This window comes from Thermobia domestica, chromosome 6, assembly GCF_964235325.1.
Source record: "Thermobia domestica chromosome 6, izTheDome1.hap1.1, whole genome shotgun sequence".
In the NCBI taxonomy this organism is placed as follows: Eukaryota; Metazoa; Arthropoda; class Insecta; order Zygentoma; family Lepismatidae; genus Thermobia; species Thermobia domestica.
The window spans coordinates 4560171-4587723 of record NC_137459.1 but is presented as its reverse complement, the minus strand read 5'-3'; the positions used below and the strand labels follow the sequence as shown (position 1 = coordinate 4587723).

The window sequence follows — 27553 nt, the reverse complement described above, 5'->3', positions numbered from 1 at the left end:
TTTGTCAAGACGAGACAGAAAAATCTACAATAACCATTTTCAGTTCAATGCCTCCAATTAAATTTTCCTTCTCAAGAACTGTGCACTAAAGACCATACGCTTTTAATACAAAATATAAAATAGTAAACTTCATTTTGTCAATTAAGTCCAGACAAAGATACGAGGGAAGAAAAAGAAAAATGGAGAAATTGACTTAAATGTTATTATCAGTGGCGAATCTACAATAACCATTTTCAGTTCAATGCCTCCAATTAAATTTTCCTTCTCAAGAACTGTGCACTAAAGACCATACGCTTTTAATACAAAATATAAAATAGTAAACTTCATTTTGTCAATTAAGTCCAGACAAAGATACGAGGGAAGAAAAAGAAAAATGGAGAAAGTGACTTAAATGTTATTATCAGTGGCGAATCTAGCACGGGGCCGGGGGTCTAGGTCCCCAATTTTTTGAGTTAAAATAATTAAAACTATTATTTATATATTTTTTTAAAAGTTTACTATAAACTCATGATATACCTATAATAGTCTGGGTTCTGGTTGTTCCTCCCCAGTTTTTACATTCTAGTCCCGCCACTGATGATTATGCCGTACAATGACTCACAAATACCGTCCAAAATCCAAGGTCTATACAAACACTTGGAAGAAAAGGGTAATGCAACAAAATCAAACATTCATACAACAAAATATTCACCATAAACTGCAGCATTGAAGTTCAAAGATTTTCTGTATTACATTAAAATGCCAAACTATCATTATACATAAAATATCCATTGCTTAGAAATCACAAACTGCAAGAGATACAAGGATAAAAGTGAGGGAGGAATGTCAAGGAGCGCATCGAATGAAGCTTTTTTGCTTTATCTCCCCTTCCCCCTCTCCGCCTCATAGTCTTGAGAGGTCATTCAGAAATTTTAAATAAGAATGTATGCTATCCGATACATCACAAACTGAAAAAGAGATCGAAACCATGTTTTTTTAAAGAAATCTGATTCATGTGTGGCGTCATTTACAAAGATCGAAGAGAGAGACTTTTTGTTTTGCTTATTGTAGCGCAATTAAATAGATATTCCGTAAACATTACCCCCCACCCCGTATACCTGAAAAGCAACTCCTTCCCAGAAAAGTTTACTGCCATGATCTTTTCATTGATTTGTCAGATGACAGCTATTTGTTCGTGTGACCCTAGGGCTCCGTGACAAAGGGCCTTGTGAAACAAGTAGAACATTTAACCCCTCTTCAACCATTTTTACGTTTTCGTACACATTCAGTTAATGAATTATAACTCAAAGACTTTACTCGGTTATCTTTTAGAAAAAGAACGTGGCAATTTTATGGCGTAAGTTTGATTGCAGTTTTGCCAACAAGAGGGAAATTATGGTGGGAAACGTAGGAGTAAAAATTCACAAAAAAATCCCTAATCGAATTAAGATTTTTTTGGAGCTGGTACCACCGTTGCCACATGGGTCCAAATAATCTCAAAAAATTATTTGATCTGTCGACAATGCACAGTGAAAGCGTGAAGTCGTTGACTACCATACAAAAACTGAAAAAAAAAAATCTCACATCGTACACTCGAAATTCACACTTTTCCCGCCTCACAAGCAAAAATCAAAAGATATACAGGTGCTGCAGCTTCCCTAATTATCCTATTGAAACTTTCTATGGTGCATTGTGTATGTCAGTAGGTCAAAGAGGATTCTTTCAGATACTGGTTGTTCCAATATAGCCAACAAGAGGAAAATTATAGAATGATAAAATGGGATTTTTCGACTTTTTCTCTTAAAATCGGGAATTATTATTTTTTTTTTACGGTTGGAACCACTGCTAACCAGACAGACGCAAATCATCATAAAATAAACTTCTGTATAATATTAATATATATTAGAAGTATCAGCAGAGTATTAAATTAGTGGCTATCCCGTGTGGGCAGTTTTCAAGGTCGGTCTCGTAAGGGTTAATCTCCAGCTGTTTGTAAGTACTGGATGTTTTATATGAAATAGCACGCACACATGAAACAAACTTTACGATTTAATGAATTTCATTTTTTGTCAGGCATTCAGTTAAGAGTTTAATTCCATCCCAATGAACAATAAAATGCAGTTGCTTAGTTTCTAGAAACGGGCTTTAGAACTTACACTCTTTTGTCACCATCCACTCGGGTGGCTAGTCCAAAGTCTCCGATTTTCACTACCATGTCTTCACTGAGGAACATGTTGCCAGGCTTCAAATCTCTGTGGATAATCCGTTGACCGTGGACGTACTGAACGCCTTCAACCAGCTGACGGAGATAATAGCGAACTTCAGGTTCTGACAGCACTCGTCTGTGCTTCAAAACATGGACTAGAGACTAGAAGAGAAACAAGAAAAATTCAATGAGTTTTGCTACAGAAAGAAAAAATGATCCACAATAAACATCCTCAGTTTCTATCGCCTGAAATATACAGTAGACTTCCGAGTATGCGGCCTGATATGGCGAAAGAGCAGGCCGGATAAAGAACTCGGATAGGCTGGAGTTCCAGGAACTGATTTCCTTATGAACAAGCAGCAGAACGCTGCTCTTTTCCTGTCACAACTTGTATTTTGCACACGACACGTAGGAGGATCGTAGCAGACGCTCGCTTCCAATGCCTTGGCAATGTTGCCAATGCAACGCTTCTCTTTCCTCATTTAATTACGATAAAAGAAAACTAAGCTGGATAGTCGCGAGCCAGATACTCGGGAGTCTACTGTAATACAAAAATAAATACTACAGAAGTAAAATTTCACAGCATGGAAATAATTTTAGGGTAAATACGCTTCAATTACGAATACAAACATTTTGTAAACGATCGTTTGTCACAATTATTACATCATTTTATCAGTAAACAAGACAGACGAGAAAAGAACGTGAGTGCGGATGGATTCGTTAAGTGAAGGGTTTAATTCCAAACAACACTACGCACCGTTACAGCGTTTGCACACGTCCCCGGCAATGCCGGATCCGGTTCCGACAATGCCGGCGATGGAGTCGGCGGCAATGTAATCAAATGGTAGCTGGCACACGCTTTCCGACCCGGCAAAAAAGCCGGTGGAACTCCCGGCTCCGGCAAATGCAGCCGGACTAGCCGCCGACATGTCGGTGCCGGCTCCGGTTTTGTCGGCGGCAATGTTTTCTTATGCGTAAATGCACACGCAGCCGGTAAAGACGGAGCCGGCTTGCTGATAGGTTTCTTCAATCTAGCTACAGTGAGTGAGTGGCAAGGCGTTGTGTATTCTTGTTTCTTTTCCTGTATTTGGATTTTTTGTTTACTTCAGGTTTTTTGTTATTTTCTTTTTTCACATCATATGAATATATAATGAAGAATGAAATAATCAAAATGGCTGTAAGGTACCACAAATATAGCGGCTTGCTATTTACATAAATTCTCAGCAAGGGAAATTCGGATCTTGTTTGAATTATCCAACTACGGCAACGCGGAAAGTGAGTTTCACACATATATGTATGTATATTAATTTGTTATCTTCTACAGTTGAAACTTACTTAAACGACTTAAACAAAGGGGTCGTTGGATTCGTTTTGATGGAGAATATGTCTTAGCATATATGAAGTCATAATTTTTAAAAAATCAATATGGCGGAAATGAACAAAATGGAGATACGAAGAAATTATGAATCTAGGATAGTTGTCCAGTGCTTATCCTGTTAATTATGCAACCCAGTATGTACGGTATAAATATCCATCATAATCGTAGAAGTAGGCATTCCCAAGCGTAACAAAGGTTGTAAATAAAATTAAAGTAAATAAAAACTACAACACAACTACAGAAAGAAATGAAAATGTACAAACAGAACAAGAAAATTTCTATTCTTCTGGTTGCATACTGTTTTACCTTTTAGATCATAATAAAAATATGTACTCTGTCTTGTCTGGTATTTGTTCCATAGAACGATTGTATACTGAGTGAATAGGCAGTCGCAATGTTGCCTTTCCAGAACTTATTATTATTATTATTATTATTATTATTATTATTATTATTTTAAATAGCTTGATCTCAGCCTGTTTCAATTTTGAGAAATTTAAATAGATGTAAAAATTATGGCAACAAAAGTGAAAAAAAGAGAAATAAACCAAAAGAAGGCCATATACCTCGTGCGCACACATCCACACACACACAAAGAGCAAATAAACCTTTTTTTTTTTTTTTTTTTTTTTTAATCTTCTGTTTAGTCTCCCCCGAGGGGAAAATATAGAAAAAATAATAGTTTGCAAGACTCCTTTCATCAATCATTGATAGGGATTAGGTTTCTCCTAAGCATTTTCCTTCTGTGTGGATTGTCTTTCTTGGCTCCTGCAAGATCATAGTACGTAATTTGGAAGGGGGGGGGGTTGTTGAAAGAGGGAAAGGAATGCATAAAGAAGAATATCTTGTATAACAGTATGATTTGATTTAATCAACACAACAGGCTACAGCCGAAATTGCCTATGTTTGTGTTTTACAAGATGCAAGATGCATTGCAAAACGTTATCTATGAATGTTATATCGGACATACTACATATGTAGGCCTATCTAGAACAAAATCTCCCCTGGAAAAAATCCTCCTATGCTGAAGAAAATTACAATTTAGTTCCGTTTCCTCCGTTCGATTCCAGGAATGTACTCAATTCGTCTATCTGTATGCAACTATGCAAGCCCGCAGGGGATCAAGGACAGAAGTAGGTCAATTTGACAGGGGGTGGATTAAACTGACGTTTATCATTTATATGAAACTATTCTGAAGTGCCATACTTTCTGCGTGAGTGTCGCTATATGTTACTTATTTCCGCTTGAAGTAGCTTTTTGATTTAGTGGATTGTTTTCTGCAGTGCACTGAAGTCTTGCTTCAGTGACAATTCATTTCATCGTTCATCGAGTGACAATGACTAAAGTGTTTCAGTACGATGTTTCGAATTTCATTGAATTAGTGGAAATGAGACCTTGTCTATGGGACAAGACTACAGACTCATATAAAGACAAGGTCGAAAAGCAGAAAGCCTGGAAAGAAGTATATACAAACCTTCCACAAGACTTCGACTCTATGGACAAAAAGAAACGAGAAGCGACAGGTATGTATAGGATAATATAAAACAATAGTGACTCAAACGCTTTCTGTTTACTTACAGTTGATACATAAAATGTAGATTATATATAAATGAAAATAAAATGTACAGTACAATCGAAGACATAAAAATGGGCCACTTCGATGTTCGGGGTAAGGACAATTTACCAGCTGTCAATTTGCCACCAAAATTCGACAAAGCGGACAATTTGCCACCAGTTTTCGTAAATTCTTGACAATTTGACACTATTGGATTGTGGGTTTAAGTATAGGGTTACAACCTATTGTAACTTGTCAAAATTATTAATTTAGCCATGTTTTTCTGCGAATGCTTTTGATTAGGAGTATATACGGACCAATTTACAATATACCTTTGTGTACTAAAGAATAGATATTTGGGGATTTAGACGTTAATGCTCCTACGTCACTTGATTGACGTAATACAATTAACCTTGTTCTTTGCATTGAGCTATTTCTGAGATATTGAACGACCCTTCCATTTATTCAAGTCAGTCTGTAATATTACACGGCTCTTGCAAAAAAAACTGAACAGCGCTGAATTTGATTACTAATTCATTGTACTAAGAAATCGAACGTTTGTTTAGACATGCGAAAGTAATTAATTAAAAAAATTCGAATCATATGTACGCAGCTTTTCATATAATGTATAAAACGGACTCATGTTCTCTCCTTCACGTTCAAACTCAAACTACTCTCGGCACCAGCATTACCGGGATGTGTGTGCAAAGCAGCGCCGGCACCGACATTGCCGGAGCCGGCTCCGGTTTTGCCGGCTGCGTGTGCAAAGCAGCCCCGGTTCCGGCATTGTCGGTGCCGGATCCGGCATTGCCGGGGACGTGTGCAAATGCTCTTAGTTAAGCGTATGTATCTGCTTTCTCGAAGCACTCCTCGTTTGCTGAATTATTCCACCATTCAGTTCATCGTGGTCGACCACTGGATGTAGCCTTCACTAGGCGGATAACTTAGGCGGAGTACATCAACCTCCGAAAAAGTTAACCTTTCCCACTGCAAATAAATAAATTTATTTGCACTTTACAAAAATTATAATATACAACGTAGAACTCATTCAACTTCGTACATAGATAGCGCTTTTGCTTCGTAATCAATGACGTCAGCTTTTTTGTGGGGGGGAAGGGAGCAAATAGTTTTTTTTAAGGAGTAGCTTTTTAGAAAAGAAAATATATTCCTTGACGTACATTACAACATTCCGGGGGAAGGTGTATCCAGAGGGGGAACGGTGGCTCAGTGGTAGAGTGCTTACCTTAGGCCCGCGAGGTCCCTGGTTCGATCCCCCAGCCAAGTTAAGGTGGATAACATCGAGTCTGTGGATATCCTCGGATTACTCCTGCCTTCCTCCCACATCCCCATTCCACCAAATATTCCATTATCATTCATTTGCCTTAATCATAGTCTCCCTTGGCCTAAAGGGACAGTCGAAGGACGTTAAACTAAGATTTCACTTAATTTCATTTTGGCGTACCCACAGGGGCGGAGCGACGCTCGCCGTCTTTGCCCGCTATAGCATAGCCGCTGTTCGCAATTTTTAAGGTGCAATCAAGCCAAAATATTTTTGACATTCGGATTTGGGAAATAATAGTTTTGAACGCAATTTGAGTTTTATTTTTTTTAAATTCAATTAACGGTTATGGTGTTCCTGAATAAAGAATCGATTATGCTAGTGATAGTGTTTTTTTTTTTTTTTTTACGTGTATTCATGCTTGAATCATAAGAACAAAAAAAAAAGTTAACTCCAAAAATAGAGGAATAAAAAGTGACAGCTAAAATAAAAATAAAAAACTAAAGTCTTTTGGACAGAGTAAAACTGTCTCTAAATTTTGTAACAAGAAAATTTATGGACCTCACTTTCCCCCTACAGTATTCAGAAACGAATTGTAGAGTTCTGAGTGACTCCTTTCAGTTGCACTATTGAAACAGAACGACCAGGTGTTTCAGCAGCCATTGTTAACAGGGAATCTGTAGAACCACAACAGAAAGCTTTGTCCCGTTATGAAAGCAGAAGTTTCACTAGAAGAACGTAAAGTACCAGTTATCACAACATATGCTGCGAAGAAGAGCTAAACATCATTTCATTTAACGGGTACTTTACACACACTTTCTTATCCGATAATAGATTGATATGCAAGCTAACTTCATATGTGACTACGGAATGAGTACTTCTTACGACTGTAACCAAATTTGATATTACTCTTTTTTTTTTTTTTTTTTTTTTGTCATTTATGTGGCAATCCTTTACGAGTCTATTTCGGTACTTTATTTTTTCTTTCCTTTCACAAAAGCTAAAAACGATTGAAAATAAGTTAGTTTCGTTTCACACCGAAACTATCTTAAAATTCCAAACGAAGCAAACTCAATAACGAGACTGGTCATAGTAGATCTATGACTTCCAATTAAGACAGGAACAATGTCAATTACACTCATTCCTAGGACGCTTGAGGCCATATCAAAGTGACTTCTTGCTATACGAGGTACGTTTAAAAAAAAACGTCGGTTGTCAGCACATACATTTATTGATCTGGAATCCGAAACAGTAATCCCCTTCAAAGTAGTCTGCTTCGTAATGCACACAGTTCTCCCAGCGCTCCCTCTATTGTTGGAAAAACTTCTGGAACGCAGTTTTTGGAAGGTGAGCAACAGTTTCATTCTGCATGATTTCTCTTGACTCAAATTGGGCCCCTTTTAGTGGCATTTTCAGCTTGAGAAAAAGCCACATGGAGCCATGTCGGATGAGTAGAGAGCCTGACGACACACAGGAATGTTTTGTTTGGCGATGAAAGGCTGCATCAAATTTCGCGGAAAGAGCTCCCTCGTGGTTAAGCGGTTACCGTACGCGCCTTCGGCGTGGGAGACCCGGGTTCGATTCACCGCGGGAGCTCATGTTATTTGCATTCCACATTAAGCCTGTAGGTTCGTTTCTGACATCGCCTCGCTACTGAAACGGACACTAAACTAAAAATTAAATCAAAAAGTTCGCGGAACTCGCCTCATGCCCAAATTCTCGTTCAAATTTCAATGTACCGATCCGATTGAATGAGTTTCCGCTTGGGCATCGCCAACCATTTGCCAAAATTTGTAAAATGACAGAAAAACTTGAGCAGCGATATTGCATCAAACAACCAAAATACGGTGAAAGCTCACTACACGTCCTCACTTGGTCTACTGTCAGCGTCTGACGCTATCTGCGGGCGGGGAAAAAAAAATCGCGACTTTGCATGAGTATCCCCCTCTACATATACACTGAAGAAAGTCTTCCGCGCTTCATTGGTTTACGCGGGGAAAAAATGAGGTTCGATACTTTATGAACACACCTCGTATCCTACGTTTGCTATATGAAGATTACTGTTCACATGAAAGTGGTTCCGGTTGAAATTGAGGGATAAAATCAAAAATGGAACAAATTCTTCAGAAGCTTAATCGATTGAACGAAACAGTCTCGATATTTCTTATCATTTTCGCTCTGATATGTGTCTATACACAAAGCAGTGCCATAAAAATTTTCAGTACTTATCTACAGCATAGTTTGGAAGTCGAACGACTTCAGCTAAATGTAAGAAATGAAATGAAATCTAAGTTTTACGTCCCACGTTTATGCCGGTTAGGCTAAAGGAGACGATGATGAGAGATGAGTGAAATGGTGGAATGAAGAAAGTGGGAGAAAACGGGAGAACTACGAGAAAACCCACGAGCACGGTGTTTGTCCACCACAAAGTTCACTTGGCGGGAGCCGGGTTTGAACCCCGGACCCCAAGCACCAGAGGTCTACCACTGAGCCACCACGGCCCCAAGCTAAAAGTAAGATTCAATAGAAGTGAAAGGTTTTAGCATGTAGGATTATTTTCCGTGTACAATAAATACATAAGTTAATACTATTAGTACCGTAATTATTTGAATTCCAAACTTTACTACGCGTAAGTATGGAAAGTCTTTTAGAACAGCCATGTCTGTCAGTTGATTGAAAAGTATCAAACTAAAAAGTGTAAGATATACGAGTATATTAAGATTAGGTTTCTAGAATTGAATTAGCGTCCCAAGAATAGGTTTCACATCCGTTAACCCTCTGCTCAAATCTAAAGCATTTCTGATTTCAATGTTGATCGCCAAAGAAACAAAAGCCAACAGCATCAAGTGCTTTTCTTTAACTAATTCAGCATCTCAAGGACAGATATCCGTATCAATGTAACAAAACCGAAAGCGGTATAAATTTACCACTGTTTACAGTTTCAATATAGAAATTATCGTGAATCCATCCGAGAATAAATTGAGTCTCGACAATAAGTTTCATCTCCTCCCTTAACTGTATTTGTGTCAGAAATGGGACAAATTAACGATTTCTGGTTTTGATATTGATAGCCATAGAACAAAAATGTGAGAACTGGTATTTTTGTAATACGGTAGTCACAATAAAAAATTTCGTCCCGTCCGTTAACCTGCATTCAAACGAAGTGGTAGAAATTAACCATTTTTGGTTTGAACGTTGACCGCCATAGAGCAAGAAACTGATACTAGCAAGAGGTTTTTCGGAATCGATTCAGCGTCTCAAGAAAAGATAACCATCTTCACTACCAACTCTACTAAAACCGAAAGCTGTGGAAATATAACACTACTTCTAAGCGAGATGTAAGATTTATCAATTTAGTATCCCAAGATTAACTTTCATCTCGACCTTCCTCTCCCTCTATGCAAACTGGAAGCTGTGGAAATTATTGTTGCTGGTTGCAACATAAACTGCCATTGTGAAAAATGGTAATAAATAGCGAGAAGGGGGGCGTGGTGGCTCGGTGGTAGAGCTTTCACCTCTGGTGCATGGGGTCCTTGGTTCGATCGTAGTTCGCGCCAAGTGAGCTTTATGGTGGACAAAAACAGTGTGCGTGGGTTTTCTCGGAGTTCTCCAGCTTCTTCTCACTTCATTCCACATTTCATTCATTTCTCATCATCACAGTATCCTTTAGCCTACCGGCATAATCGTGGGACGTAAAAACTTAAAAGATTTCATTTTCCATTGTCACAAGTAGCGAGAAGCAACTGAAATGAATTTAGTATCTCAAAAATGTGTTCCATTTCAGACTTGCTTCTCCTATTGGAACAAATCAACTACCACTTCTGTTTCTAATATTTACCGTAGCCACTACTGTTACCTACGAGACGAGATAAATACGGTTTTTCCGTCTCGTCCCTCGTAGAATCCTTTCTCGTCTAATTTTGTAAACTTGAGTACAACATTTATGGCCTGACTTTCAACGAACTTAAAAAGTTCGTTACTGAGTTGTCCATGTAAGGTCTTTTTTTTTTTTTTTTTTAATTTTTCACTGGATCATTTCATTCGATAAAGCATCAAAAACTATCTGAGAAAGTGATTCATTTCTCGCGTCACTCTTACCGTTCCCGAGATATTGGCCAAAAAGTGTCCAATTTCGTGAGATTTAATTAGCCATATCTCGGAAACCATAAGCTATGAGATAATATTGGCGTTGATCAATACCTAAGAGGATAGTGAACATTTTGCTACCAAATAGTGACCTTGATAACTGTGTACCGTTCTCCAAATATTGGCCAAAAAAGTTCAAATTTCGGGAGATTTAAGGAGCCATCTCTCGCGAACAGCAAATCATAGAGGATATTTTGCGAGAAACAGAAAAAGGTGCGGATAATGATTTACTTGTATACTTATGCCCAAAATGATTGTCTCATATCTATAATTGTCTTCTTGTAAGAATATAATTTGATAGTGATTTCGCAGGGGACTTAATACTGATGATATGTGTATACTTGAAAAATTTAGATTTGTGGTAAATTTCATAGGAAAAGAATTATAAATACGAAAATTAGAATGAGTACAGCAAAATGTTTCTAAATGGACAAGAAAGTTTTATTTTTGTTTTATATTTCTTATTTACTGCTCCTTTGATATGAAATTTGCCACATATGTGTCTTTGCCGATTATACACTAACATAAGAAATACCGAGCAAATTAGTTATCAAATTATATTCCTACAGCAACATACTTCTAGCCATGCGACAATTTTGGACATGAGTACACATGTAGGAACAATCAGCTATCCTTCCCGCTTGATCTCTCCATTATTTTTAAGTTCGTTCTGGCAATGGGTTTTTCTCTTGATCTATCAGAATCTTTTCGCGTCACGAGAAATCCACCAAGGGTGCAATGTAACATTTAAGCCATGTTTATTATGATTAGGAATTTCATTTCTGGGCTTTCGGCATCTATGGCCATGTTAAACAGATGATGTCCCTAGGAGTTCACACTGCCCAAGGAAAGGGAAGGAAGGAAGGAGGCGTCCTGGGACCTCAATGTTAGGTACCATCCGGCATTTATCCCGTAGGAAAACTCAGCAAAACCTCACTCAGCATGGCAAGCCTGAAAAGGATTTCATACTTTTTCGACCAAATGTCTCCACCGGGAATCCAACCCGGGACCACTCGCACCGAAGATCATATTTATTACTGGAATATATCGTGTAATGACTTGCGTATTAATCGCTGAAAAAATTATCCCCATTATGTTCGTATAATATCAATATCAATTTATAGTTTTTACATGATTCCTCTAACACTAAAACTTAAGAGTTGGATGAACTAGTGTTGTCCACGAAACTAGAAGAATTTGTCTCTTCTGGAACTTGAAAATTTAGGCCCTCTAGTCAGCTCAAATAGGTCAGATTAACATTTAAAAACTTAAAGAGTTGGGGATTTAGAACTGACAAGCCGTACCATGATTTTACAAACTAAAACTGGTAGATCGAAAGTAATGGGATCGGACCTAGATTGCTTTATGAATTGAAACAGAACACATTTAAAATTGAAAGCAGATTGTCATGTTAACGGGGATTAAAAGGGTGAAAATAGGTAAGGACATTTAGCAGGGGCGCCCGAAGAAAATTTTCTATGGAGGAGCCCATCACCATGGTCGCTATATTATGTCTGGTATCTCTGGTATTTAATATACGTGGTTTGCTATACTACGTACACATTTTCGTGAGCCGGGAGGGGGCCCGGGCCCCACCCTGCCCTCCCCTTCGAGCGCCCATGATATTTAGGATAGGTTAAATCTACTTGCACTTGCCGTACCTCTATATATTAAAATGCTAGGTTTATATGTTTGTCTCCAAAGGAAAGTTTATATGTTTGTCTCCAATTCTTTCAACAATGAGATCGGGTCTATTCCAAATTGTGTAGATTTTCCACTTTAATTGAATATTTAAAAAACGTGGTCGTTATTCCTTTATTACATTTTTATAGGGGTATACTGGAAGTATTGAAATTTAAAAAAGTAACACATTATCTCCTATGAAGAATACATTCCAACACAACATAGGTGTACATAGGGGTTGTATATCTCTCTCAGCCGTTTGTGCATGTAATGTATTTGTTTATTACATACTGAATGCAAGAAGAAAGAAAACACTCATCATACATAAATTATAAGCTTCAACTGGAAGTAGGCTCAGATCTTGCAAACGGTGCAAGATATTCAAAGAATAATCGAAAAAAAAAAATATCCCCTTTATGGTACCTCTTGCCGATTTTTTTAAAAATCAAGGCGTCTTTCACTTGTGTCTCTACAGGGACATGTACATATGTTATGAGAAATGACAACGAGATTCATGCTCATATGTGAATGATGTGCTGTGTAGAGAGTGCAGGTTCAGCTAGTATAGTATTGAAACTTCTGACTAGCAAACCACAATAGTTTCCGAAACGATGTTTCTATATCCTCGCTTGTCCATTGTTATATCTCCTAACATCCGAAGCTTATTGCCTATTGTTTTTCTGACGAACCTTATTACGCTTGGATCAAAAGAATGCAGCAGCAGCTGACAGAAAATGTGTCTTCCATTCCTTCTAATATTTTCAGAGATTTCACTAACGGTGGAATTCACGCTTCATAGGGATCGGGTCACCACCCAAACAGAACTCAAATTCGAGTCGTAGTTATCATTAGCCTTAAGAAGGCAAACTAGTTTTCGTAATATAGTTTTTCTAATAAACCGATTACTCTCTTAAAGATGAATTTATATCTTCTAATATAAATAAAATAAAGAGTCTGCGTGTCTATATGAGGCCTGGGGACCAGACGAGTGGCCCGAGAGTTACCAAATTTTGGTCACGGTACCTTATAAAGATCCAAGACCAAGACAAAGGGTTTTTTTTTTTTAATTCGAACCACAGGGTCTGAGGGGAAGGGGCGTTTATCGCGACATGTAATAGTAGTATCAAATGGCCGGTATTTGTGTCAAATTCATATTTTTTGCAGTCGCTGCGATCAATGGTGAAACTTCGATCGCATTAACTTCCAAATTCACCCCATTGCGCTGCGAGCCAGGGGTCACTGGGGGGATACCGAGACATTAAGAATAAATCCAAAATGACCGATATTAGTGTCAAATCCATAGTTTTCGCGGTTGCTGAGATGAATGGTGATACACTCTCAGGCGCTGACTTTCAAATACAGTCCCCATCGGCTGGGGGCCAGGAGTTTTTAAAATTCGAACTAGTGGGTCTCAGGGAGAGTTTACCGGGATATGTAAAGGTAGAAAATAAAGTTATTTTTCCCTTCGTTGTTCAGTTTGTTTATATAGTTATTTTATCTGACCCATGCGAAGAACGGGTATTTCAGCTAGTAAAGAATATGGTCACGAAAATTGTCATTCAAATATAGGTCTATGAAAAAAAGCTTATGTTCGAACTTAACATTTCTTTTCAATATCAAAACTATCCGAGACGGAACCTATTGAATAACTACTTGTATTTTTTACGATTCCCAACACATTATAAAGCAGCATTTATCTATTACAGAAGGTAAAGCTTCTTCTGGCAAACAACTTCCTTCCTATCCTGAAGATCGGTAGTAGACACACACATTCTTTCAACTGCCAAATGTATTTTGAGATGCAGCGAAGTAGTAGTTTTAGCAACAGTCTTCTGTCCCTGAAATAAACGTTGGCCATTGGGCTTTGTGATGTTGCTCTCAACGAATTCATATTCATTTGGCTGCTACTCCTTACCCAACACTAGATAAAACAAACAACTGTTCACGTTCTTTTAGACGAGTAAGCATTGCAATTTTGAACCGATAAAAGAAAAGCATGTGCTCCATGTATTTAAGAAGGTTTTTACATTCCTAAAAATGACATCCTCAAATATATATATATATAAAAAGTTTATTGCAGAATACAAGATCCGCATTTTATACAGGGTGGACCACTGTGTCTAAACGCCCCTGTAACGTTTAAATAAACGCTGATATGATAACGCAAATAATGACAATGATACATTCAAGATATTCTACAATAATCACCAGAATGTGTTCCCATCCCAAAATGATTTTGAGTGGCACTACGTCGGGTTATTACATACTACAAATTATATATTAAAGTTATACCACTAACAGCACTTTTTGTAGGCCTGAGCCACTCCAACGCCATCTGTTAACAACCGGCTGAACTATGTCAAAACTATGACGCTGGATGGACGTCGAAAATTGGGAAGCACCGGCTGGAAATTGAACATGGGACCACGCGAACAAAACTTATATACCACCACATTTAGTGTTGTAAACTAAGAATGCTACAATATTAAACACATTTTGGGGGCCTCAACAGCAGTAATAACGGATATGTTGATGCTCAAATACAAATCATTACACTATCTGTCATATTTCAAACAAATAAATAGGAACAAAAAAGACGGAAATGACTTCCCCCTCCAAAAGGAAGAAAGTATTTGAATAAATACCTCATTTTGTACTAAAATAAAACAACACACTGAGCAAGGCTATGTGATAATATGTAACAAAACACACAATATTATACATATTGTACGTTGTATATATGTGTACATATTATCACATAGCCTTGCTCAGTGTGTTGTATTTTAATACAAAATGGAAACAACGCCTGATAGAATAGTTATAAATATCTCATCCGACCATGTAGATCTTTCCAAAAGACGTATAGATCATATTGCCATTTACAATAACATGTTATCTCAAATCGTTCCAAACATATGATAAACGTGAACAGAGGTTGTTACACTGCTTAAAATGGCGCACTTGTGGGAAATTTTGAAAGCAATTGTTGCTTTACTTTGCTTGAATAGCACTACAGCAATAGCTTTTGGTATTGTGCTGTCAAAATGTCTTGAGACGTAGCAAAAATGCGAACTAAAGCTCACACCCTCACACACCCTCGCGTTGAGCCAATAAGGGTTCAGCTGTTGCTAAACGAGAGAAAGTGAGTGGAATTCCTTCACATGATAGCAGCGCTTGCAACGGAAGACTAGGGATCAAGTCAATGTGGTATAATAGTAGTTGTTAAAACAAATTCTCGCAATTACATAACCATACTGCCAGGGTCGGATCCAGAATTTTCTTTATTATCAGTACATTTGAATTAAATTTGAATTTTTTAATCCTTTGAGGTGTCTATGGCGTAAATGAGGAATTGTTTTAGAACTACGCAGTGTCTGGTCTCGAGGATCGAACCCATGACTTTACGGATGCAAAGCCAACGCTTTACCAACTAAGCCACGGCCTCTTTATATAGGTATAGTTTTCAGTATATAATTACCTTACTGCTTTAGATCAGGGATTTCTTTAATCATGGTTACTTGGAATATGATGGATGCATGTCTCGTATAGAATCCTTATGAAAGTGTTGCTATTTTCACTGTTAGTTTCTTATTTTAGATAGTGTATATTTACAACGAAAAGGGAAACACGTGCACCGGTGCACCCCCTAAAATCCGGCCCAACATACTGCTCATTCTGTGCAAGGCACTTCGAATAACAAAATTTGGTAAACAGGATTAGATATATGAATATTCCCAATTCCTATGCTTAGTATGGTTTTATTTTAAATGTTTTTAACGAACATCACTTTGCAAGAATTTTGTTTTTCAGCTGCAGAAAATTCCACTTGTTCATTACTTACATAAAAAAAAAAAGTCATTAAAGTTCCCTGACAAACTATTTTTTTTAACGGTATTTGCCATTGATTAGAGAATATTAATTATATAATTTGAGTTCACTCCTTGTACCCAATCATTGGTCAAATGACACGGGCATGACATTCGAATGGAAGTAGGTTCTAGGTGCAAAGACCTTCGGAAAGAGACCTTTGGGGAGGATTTTAGGGAGGTCAGTTTTAGTTTGGTGCGAATAAAATGTACCCTTTGACGTCTTTTGGGAAACATCTGAAAGAGGGTGGTGAAGGAAGCTACAGTTGGACAGTAATTAAGAAACACAATCGTACGTGAAGACGAAGAGGTTAGCTGAAAACAGCGATGCATGAAAGATTCTCGGTTGCGCAAGTGATCGGCTCTGTAATGGTAGAATACCTATGATGATGATTATATGATTTAAGGATTTTGAAGGATTATCGGTGCAGAAATAAAGTCCTGAGTGAAATTTATTTTACGTAAACCTAACATATTTGATACTGATTATAATTCGTCCTATCGTGACATCTACCTATACGTACGTGACACTACCTATTTCAAGGTGAAGCAAAGTTTTTTCCCCTTTAAATTTTTCAACTAAAATTCTACATTCTTTTCTTATGAGTAACGTTACGATATAAAGACATCTTACTCCAGAAACGCTATTAATGAAGTGCTACGTGAAATAATTTGAAATTTACCTTTTATTAAATAACCATGTCGAAAGGGATTTGTTAAATACAAATTACAAAACTGACAACTGTGACGATCCGCAAGAAAGAGAATATGTGACAAGCTTAAGGTTTCTCGTCTCGCCGAGTAAAATGTATATCTAATCTCAAATTTCCAAGCGAGACGAAACAAAGCGAGTTAAAATACATAATAAAGATCAATTGTTTGCAATTTGCAACATCCTGATCAGCATGCAGCAAATCTCTGAAGTTATTGAAAAAAATTAATAATTAGAAAAGACAGGCGGTGAACGGACATTTGGTACAACAATAATGTTCTGAGTGAGGTAAAAATTATACCAAATATTTCTCGATGTAATTACTGAGTACTTAGAAAATACTAATTAGTGGAACAGTTTGTGTTGTTGGTGTGTGTTCCATTCTGGAAATCTTCAATTTAATTATGATTTTATTAGCTTGGAATAAATCAAGACGACCACCACCTGAGAAACATTAGTTTGTTCATAATGTGGTATTTTGTATTCTCTAGAACACGACACAAATACAGTAGACTCCCGAGTATCCGTACTAATGTGGAGGAAGTGCAGACCAGATTAAAAAAAAAAACGGATAGGCCGGAGTTCTATGAACTTATTTCTTTATGAACATTTAGCATACCCCAGAACAATTTATGAATACAGTACTGTACAGTTATAATTAGGAACAGCGGCAAGCGTACTGTATTGAGGTCCGTTACACTGATGAAACAACGAACAAGGAGCAGAACGCTGCTCTTTTCCTGTCACAACTTGTAGTTTGCACACGACACGTAGGAGGATCGTAGCAGACACTCGCTTCCAATGCCTTGGCAATGTTGCCAATGCAATGTCTTCCCTTTCTCATTTAATTACGATAAAAGAAAACTAGACTGGGTAGTCGTGAGCCGGGTACTCGAAAGTTTACTGTACGTTATTCTTTCACTTCTGAACCACTTTGAAAAAGAAAAATGAGGGTGGGTGTTATAAGCACCTAAGGCCCGAACACACAAGTTGCTACGAAGACGCTAGTATATCAGATTATTTTATGCAAATGAGTTCGATGCGACTACGCCTGTTATGTCGCCAGCTTTTGCGCTATCGTATACACTTATTACACTTGGTGTATTATTCACTGGATGTCGAGACTTAGGTGCCTTGTAGGTATATCGGCAGCACACGACCTACGTTCGATTTCCGGTAAAAGGTCATGTGGTTCTGATTCAGCGTTAAGTTGTAGGCCCACGCCTGATATATCGTCGGTGTTGACAGGAAAGGAATTAAATAAAAGGACTAGCCAACCTCGACACTTGAATATTTAATAAATAATAATAATAAGAAGAAGAAGAAGGAAAATAATATATTCCTCACAGACGAAAAAATTATCGGCCAGGGCCATTGCCCATCTGTTAATCCAGTCCTGAGTGAGTGATTGACTGCAATGGTTATGGGACTTTGTGGACATTCTGTACTAGAAAACTGAATGCACTTTCAAATGTGAATGCATTTTCTTTTTAATATGCTGTACCAAAGAATAACTGTTAAATACAAAATTAAAATGCACTTTAGAACACATAAAAAACGCTAGTGTGCAATTACTGTTATCAACAATACAGTAAAGCCCAACCATTTATGCAGCTGCAAAGTCCATCGTGGAAATTATGTCTGTTTTATTTGAAACTTTTAATAACCGTGTTATTTGCTGTCATAAGAGCACAAAGACTGAAACACGTGCGTTGTCAAATTTGCAGGACGTACGCTTCCATCTCTGCCAACATCAGTTGGTAAACGCGATTGAGATCTCTCGAACCAAGATGTGGATGGTTTGGCAAAATTCTTGAAGAGAAAGGTTGAGTCTTCAATTTACGCTTTTAAACTTCATCTCGTTTTCGAACAGTAAAATAAATAAATGAAATAATAACATATCACTTAAGCTGTAGCATATTGTGACGAATGTAGATGAAGCCACTGTCTGCTTTTAGTGTCTACAACAATCACTCTCAAAAAATTATAAATCTGTTGGTAAAGTTTCACTCAGATATTTGTTCCGGAAAAGAATTGACGTGGCATTCAGGGCTGCCCTTGGTAATTTGCCGCCCTGCGCAATCTAATTTGCCGGCCCCCATTCTAGCTACCCTCATAAACAATGAAGGGAAAGGAAAGGGCACTCGCACTCACAAAGGCCTATACACTACAAACACAATCTCGTGGTGTGTGTTTACGCCTTTAATCTATTATAGTTAGTGAAAGAAAGCAAACACCCGCAGAGGAAGGGCAGTAATTCTTTTTTATAGGATTTAATATCGAGCTTCAATCTCAATATATATATAAGTGTGCAATTCCACTGCAACTAGCTTTTCATCTTTATTTCTCGATTTTCCTTCTACATCTGCTATTTTTTTAAAAAAAGAAAAAAAGATGCACCTTCAATGATAAGGAACTTGTTTGTAACAAAGACAAGACTAGTTCTCGTATCAAAACTGTGATAACTAACAAAGTGGAACAGATGTTTGCTATTGTTCGAGAATTAAGTTCTTGTATTTGACGACAATCAAGCAATTCATGCTGGGATTTGTTTGACCATTTGCTTTAGCACTGTCTATGCGACTTTAATGCGACCTAAACATGATTTATGAATGTAGTATTCAAATAGAATGTCAACTTAGTAAACTTAACTGCCATCATCATGAAGTCCAACAAGAAATGTTTATTTTAAATAATATAGTTGATAAATTTTGCCGTCCCGTGAAAATGCACGTGTTGCACATATGGTAGAGCCGGCCCTGGTGGCCTTAGTAAATGAGGTTTACATTCGTAACAAGAGTAATATGTTGTTTGATTTGTTGTTTGAAACATTTCAAATGCTGAAAAATTAAAATCTTGACTCGTTATTAAATAATACCACCCATCCCCACCTTCTGAAATCTCAAATATTCCTACTATTGATATAAATTAAATACATTTAGAATCAAAAATAGATAATATCAATGTTCAAAGAAAAAGCAGTGAAATTTCAGAACTGCCTATTATAAATAAATTATTCTTACAACTATTGACAAATTCGAATTCATTCAAAGGAATTAATAAAGTGAAACTCACGAAACTGACAGCTTATACTATTTTCGATTTGGCATTAACAGAAACGTTGCTGAAAGTGTCGGTCACAGACTTAGTCATGAATGAGAAATGAGGAGGGAATGAATAAATATTTTGAGGGAAACTAGAAATGTTCAAGAAAACATGGTATCAGCATCACAAACTTACACTGCTTCAGGTCAAACTTACGAACCTTCGCACTAGAGACTGTACTATCACTACACTTTTGTACCTCCATATAGTGCTGCATTTAGGAGCTCGGCTTCCCCTAGACACTTTTTCTGTCGGTGCTCCTAATAATTATGTTTTCCACCCCTTTATCCCTAATTTAAAAATAAAACTTAACTAAATTATGTACAATTAGTGAATTAATTCATTACAGTTAAATATCACTCACTAGATGCTACAGTTACAATTACGTAACAAAAAGTAACAAATGGAAAATATGTTCTCATTTTTTTTTTTTAATTTCTTACGCTATCGTTAAACATATTAGAATTTGTCTCCAAAGAGGAGTTTGAATGTCTCCAATCCTTTCGATAGTAAGATCTCAAAAACCAAAAGAGCTAGAAACATGCAGTTTTCGCTGGTCGATTTCAAATTTTGTGTATATTGTCCAGTTCTCATTCAAATTTTCAAAAGCCAGGTCATTATTGTTCTATTTAACATTTTAGGGGCCGTTTCGAGCCCTAACATTAACATTCTTGCAGGCCGAAACTACGGTGTTAGGCAACCAGCAGAGAAGATACGTATGGCGGGTTGATGACATTGCAGGCGCTTTGCTTAAATCTGAATGGCAAAACCTATTGCATGCTGGCAACGTCAAAGGCCTAAAGAGACGTAATGAGGCGTACTCGGACGAATATGGATTTATTAGAAAAAATATTTCCACTTGATATCGTGCTATTTCTACAGATTTGCTACAAACTCACTCCAATATCTATACATAGCTATTCACTTCCTTTGTGTCCCCTATCCTTTATTTGTGCAAGGAGACCTGCACAGTGGGAAGGAAATTCATGGTCATAACGAAATGATGCGCTAAGTAGACAGCGCAGGAAATGAAATGAAATCTAAGTTTTACATCCCACGGTTATGCCGGTTAGACTAAAGGAGACGAAGATTAGAAATGAATGAAATGGTGGAATGAAGAAAGTGGGAGGAAACGGGAAAACCGAGAAAACCCACGAGCACGATGTTTGTCCACCACAAAGTCCACACGGCGCGAGCTGGGATCGAACCAGGGACCCCAAGCACCGGAGGTGAACGCTCTATCACTTAGTTACTGCGCCGTCTAGACAGCGCAGGTTCAGCTACTAGTAGTAAAAAAGAATTGTTCATGAAATAGTATAAATATTGTGCAATAATCATAGTAGTCCTTATTTTTGTTTTCACTTTCAGGCAGTTTACATTTTATGACGTTACATGGTTTCAGAAAATTAATCTTGAAAATTGGGTGTAGATGACAGATCACTTTCGATGCCAGAATAGCCAGGGCGTTTTATCTACCATGGAATTTCGTGGGCGGGTCCATATCGGCATATCGAGGGGTAAAGGAGACAAACAAGTAAAGGGTCCAAATGGATGAATCGAGTTGCGAAATGAGACTTAGTGCGCTTGATAGAGGATGTGAAAATATATGTATGTGAAAAGTTATAGCAGCTGAGCACTATAAAAAACGGAGGGGGAGGGGGTTAAAGTTGGTGGGAGAAGGGATATGCTATGTTATAGAAATACATCAAATAAACTGTTGAATTGTAAAAATAGTGAAAGATAGACACTGCAAACTGTAATAGTTTCACATATTGGCAAAAAAAAGAATGGCCAGAGTAGATCACGAACCTCCTCCGCAATCTTGAAATCCGCCATTTTGAAATTGTGATATTTTTTGAAATGGAAAAGTGTCATATGATATATCAATTAGGGCCAGCATATTCTCAAAAAGGCAATTTGGACTTTAGTGATCGTTATCTGTACTCGTTTGGAAGATTTAGGATCATCTTTATAGTGTAAACCTGTGAATTGTCTGCCAACAGGTACAGTCATGTCCAAAATTATTGTCGCATATCTATAACTGTCTTCTTGTAAGAATATAATTTGATTATGATTTTGCAGGGTACTTTTAATATTGATACTATATGTATAATCGGAAAATGTATATTTGTAGTAAATTTCATAGGAAAAAAATGTAAATACGAAAATTTGAATGAGTAAAATAAAATGTTGCTAAATGGACAAAAAAAATATTTTCGTTTTATTGTTCTTATTTACTGCTGTTTCGACATGAAATTTTCTACATACCGGTACATGTCTTTGCCGATTATACACATACTAACATTATAAGAAACACCAGGCGAATAAGATATCAAATTATATTCTTAGAACAACATATTTATAGACATGCGACAATAATTTTGGACATGACTCATTGAGAGTACATAGGCAATATTTCTGCCATCTTATGTTCATACGTGCTAACAGTAAGAGACAAGAATAACAAATAAAGAAAACAAATGGAAGCACAGCTATCTGCGTAACTGTTGTCAGATGATTCACAGGTTTACAACAATATTATTGTGACCGATTACAGAAAACCTAGAACATTATTCGTTACTTGGCATAAATTCCAAAGATATTTTGCAAAGCTTTGCTCATATTAAACAATAAATACAAATAAAAATTCTCTCAGGTAATAACTAGTTATTAATGATATGCTCGGAAGGCGATGTCTTGGTGCTGGATTAACACACAAATAACACGCTAAAGTGGTAGTCATTTTGTGTTGTTTCAACACATTTTTTTACAGTGTAGATTCGGAACACTTTTACGTTAAAGTAGATAAGAGTTTCTTGTTTTATTATTTATTACTGCATAGATTCGAATGAAAGGCGCTTCTTCCAAATGTAAAAAATCCTATTTGCTTTTGATTTTTCAACTTTTTCATACGAAAAAATAAAACATTTAATTTTTAAATTTTGCGGCCTTCAAAAAAGTTTACGCTCTAGACACGGGCCTCGTCGGCCTAATGGGAAATGCGGCACTGTCTCCTCATTAGCCTAATTAGTTCCTATCTGGATATTTCATTCACAATTTTAATGCAAAATTTCAGGCTGACAGGTTTAAACTTTTTATGTTCAGAATACCAGCTGACATACAGGAATAATTAAAAAAAAATCTACAAATGATCAGTGAACATCTAGTCTCACAATCGTCAGATGGATTGAAAACAAATAGTAACGGTGCTTTACAACCAACTTAATGAATTCATAAACAAAGCAAATGTGTACAATGAAAAGAAGCTGAGTTACTTTCGTCACTTGATTCGATTGTCACGGACGAAAGGCAATTAACGCTTCATTTCCCAGGATTCCAGGGTTCAATGGAACGGTGTTTTCAGAGTCTGTGTAACAGAAGTCATTGTTCGATCATGTGTTTCCTCTTCCTCACATCTCATCTCAACTTCAACTACGAGTGTTTTCAACGGATTCTAAATTACAACTATTCGCAGTTTCATGTGTACACCACCTGAAGGAGTTTTGCTTTTTATGGTGTGTTATCTCAATTATTGAAACCGGAAGTGGTACTATATATCACTTCCGGTTTTAGTAGAAATAAGGATGGGGACTAAATGTATTTCTGGGACGCTTAATCGATTGCAAAAACTGCTTATCTCCGCTACCATTTTTGCTACAGCGATCAACGTTAAAATCGGAAACTTGATGATTTCAACCACTTTCGGTTTCAGTATCGGTTCCAGAAACGAACTTTTGACCTACATTCTGAACAAAGTTCAAGTACCAGAAAATCAAGATTTTCTATCTTCTGGACCGCCATGGTAAATAGGCTATACAAGCGGTTTCAAAACAACACCGACAACGTTTGGGAGATGATTCTTGACACCAAGATAAGACAAAAAGTATAGACCAACCTGGGTGCACAAATGCTTCCTTTTGGAGTTATAGGCTGCCGAAAACATGGAAAAATGAACTCAAGATCCATAGGTCCAAAACTATGGAACCTACCGTAATCGGATCAAGACTTTACTTAGGAACTAATATGTGCCCTATCAAAAATACATGTTTCAGAATTCTAAGGTACTCACGAAGCAATTTTTATAGAGGGAATTTCGCTACGGTCATAATTTGAAGTACTCTCCTACTGCCTCTATAAAATTGTTGTGAAAGTACCGCAGGACTCTTGACCTGACTATAGTAGGTCCCATAGTTTTGGAGCTATGGACCTTAATATTTCATTTTATCACATTTTCGGCAGCCTATAACTCAGAAAGGAAGCATTTGTGCACACAGGTTGGTCTATACTTTTTGTCTCATCTTGGTGTCAGGAATCACCTCCCAAACGTTGTCGGTATTGTTTTGAAACACACTGCATAAATATGGTAAATATATAAATCCCGAACTCTTATTTAAAGGTAACCAAGAAAGTTCTGTCGCTTTTTGTGGTGGTTTGTGTTCAATTGGCCATCACGCGAATGGAGATAAGGCAAATATCAGTTGTTGTGAGTATATCCAACATACTACCTGGTTGTGGCAGTTCAGTTACAGCGTGAACTTGCGTAAGGGCAGAATGAACATGGAACCTCCACAGAGCGTCATAAAGGCGTGTAATGCTGTACGAGTTCAAACTGGGGTCAAACGCCGCTGAAGCGGGACGGAAGATATGGCAGGTTTTTGGTGAGGGTGTCGTTAAACTCCGCTGTACTGTCCGCGTAGTTACAAGTTTGAGGATGGTAATGAAACGCTCAAAGACGCGCCAATTGCCGGAAGACTAAATCATGTCTAAACTAAAAATCTTCAGGCAGCAATTGAGACGAATAGTGGCCAGACATGTGAGGAACTGAGACTACAATTCAGTGTGAGTGGAGAAACTATTCGGCAGCACCTCTAACTTGGGAAGCACTACAAGTTGGATCGATGGGTCCCACGTGATTTGATTCTGGGCCAGAAGAAAACGCGAGCAGACATTGTGCTTCTTTGCTGTCTCGTCTGATAAAGGAGCCATAACTGGACAGGTTGTTGACATGTGATGAGAAGTGGGTCCTGTGCAAAGCTCCATGGCGCCATCATCATTGGTTAGAATCCCATGAACCGCTTCCAAAACAGACGAAACCAGCACTGCACCACAAGAAGGTCCTCCTGTGTGTTTGGTAGACTGCTCGCGGCATCGTGTATCGAGAACTGCTACCAGTTGGTCAGAATATCAATGTAACTGTGTACTGTCAGTAGTTGAGCCGTGTTGAAGAAACAACTCTGGAGCCAATACTTCTGAATCACAAAGAGATTCTCCATTTACTGGAAAATGTTAAGCCCTACGTGGCTAGGATGACCCGTGATTATTCTACGCCTGGGATGGAAAACTATTGCATCCGCCATACTCCCCGGACATTGCACCGTCCGATAATCACCTGTTCCATTCCTTGGACACGGCTTAGAGGACGCCAATTCAAATCCCTAGTAGAAATGCAAAATACACTTGATACCTTCTTTGTTTCACGGCCCACCAAGTTCTACCGCGATGGAATCCATGGCCTTCCAGAACGTTGGCAGAAGTTTGTCGATCCTTATGGAGACTATATTTGATCTTCCAGGTACGTCTTAGTTTACATATCGATGTTCGAAAGTGGTGAGTGAAAAAGCGATAGAACTTTCTTGGTGACTAACATATAAAGGAGATTTGGTATATAATAATAATAATAATAATAATAATAATAATAATAATAATAATAATCAAGTACAACATGTATCATTACATATATCCTATCACTATAGCCTTTGCATGTATATACACACCCAACTAAAATTATACTAGTGGCGTATGTATGATTTTGTTTCGGGAAGTATGCACAACACGGGGAAGCAGTGGGGCAATTGTCCACTTGAGTTTGAGAATTAAATGTATATTTTAATCTATGCATAAATTGAAGTTTTAATGGCAAGAATTGCAGACTGGTGAATCTTGTGATGACCAAAAAATTAGCAGTCAACCTAATTTTATATTCCATTCATAGAACAAAAAGGAAGGATCCTCTTGGCCTACCTAATTTCCTGGTCTGCTTATTGCCCCTCTTGACTTTCATTAATTCAAACATTTACCTTTCTTTGTAAGTAAACGATGTAAATATTCCTTTGCTATAATAATTAAAATCTCGTTATGTTGATATCCGTGCACGTTGGTGTGAAACACTAGTTTCGATTATCAGCTACTCTTAGTTTTGGTCGATGGCCGACTTCATTATCAACGGTTGAAAGTATAATTGGAGAAACGAAAGAAAGTAACAAAGAAACAGAAAAGTAGAATGGACGAAAGAAAGAAAATAAAAGAACGCAGTTCTTACATGGAATGAAACTTGAGAAATACAATATTTTTTTTCTGAACAAGGGGCATAAGAAAATGGAAAGTGTGAAGTTTTTAGGAATAGTAAGAAGGATTATCTTTGCACGTGGAATGCGAAAAACAAATTTATTTCGAGGGGGCTTGAGTCCAGTAGCCCTCCTAAATACGCCACTGCTAGTGCTCAAGAGTTTTATCGATGGCAATCTAATGATGGAGACAAAACACTTAGATCCGTGACTATGTACTTGTCTCATCGTTTGCTCTTTGTTTCTCTCTGCCTTGCTACAAAAATAAAGATGCTGCCTCCAACTCCATGTTGGAAGTCAAAGCTTCAATTTTTGAAAGTAATAACGGACGAATGTCCGTGAATTCATTTAAGAAAGATTTACTTGCTGAATTGTAAAAGTAAATGGTTTTAATGACGAACCGCTAAAATTGACCATTATACTATGCGTGCTGACAACTGGTTTCGGACATTATAGTCTTTCTTCACATGAGCGGAAACGGAATTACAAAATCTATTTGAAAAATTTACGCGTAAACTAAAATAGCAAAAAGGGTGGGTAATTTACTTATAATATTTAAAACCTTGGAAATGTACAACTCGTTTTCTATACATAATAATATGGAGTGTAACACGCAAAGTGTGAAGCAAAGTTTGTTAACCTTCTCATGTTATCATAAAGGAAATTGCACCTAAAATTGTACAATTAATAACAATATTCAAAATTTGCAGGCTTCTTTTAGCCACCATTCTAGTTAAGCTACAAAGTACGACTCAATTGCCACAAGCTCTTCCATTTTATTTTGTTTCCTTTTGTATTCATGTGAACGGATATATTCCTCGTTCCAGATGTTCTTCCAACTCACCTGGCAGGATTTTTTTTCCAACAAGTACAAGAAAAAGTTATAAACAGCAGCAGTAGAAGAAAAAAAAGAAGTCTTAATTACTCAAGGATACGTAAGAAATTCACTAGACTCTTTATTATTACTACGCTGCTTGTCTGGTTCAAAATTTAACTCGCTCATTCACTTATTTTTTATTATTTTTTTTTTTTAAAAAGAAAGTCTCCCGTTCGCATTTGTGTTTACAAAATGATTTGCATAATTGCTGGTTCAGGAAAGAACTTGGAAGTTAAAAGAAACACACACACACACAGGAAAATGTCCACAGATTATGTATGCGATAGCCATCTCGCATATTTTGCTAAACTTTAACATGTATTATAGGATGAAAGACCTTAACACCAACACGTCGCCTGCAATGAAAAGGTCCGACTTAAATCCAACGACCGAAATATTATTTTTAACTACTGCCCTCCGAGTGAG

General features: G+C 37.3%; 1 protein-coding gene across 1 annotated transcript in view; it reads right to left on the bottom strand.

The window, feature by feature from the left end:
- The window catches only part of LOC145687821 (serine/threonine-protein kinase PLK1-like), a 168263-nt gene that overhangs the window by 33648 nt on the left and 107062 nt on the right, over nt 1-27553 (bottom strand). Inside the window, exon 4 of the mRNA XM_081761256.1 lies at nt 2136-2347. Within this exon, the coding sequence (XP_081617382.1) occupies nt 2136-2347 (212 nt within the window). The remainder of the gene's footprint in view (nt 1-2135; nt 2348-27553) is intronic.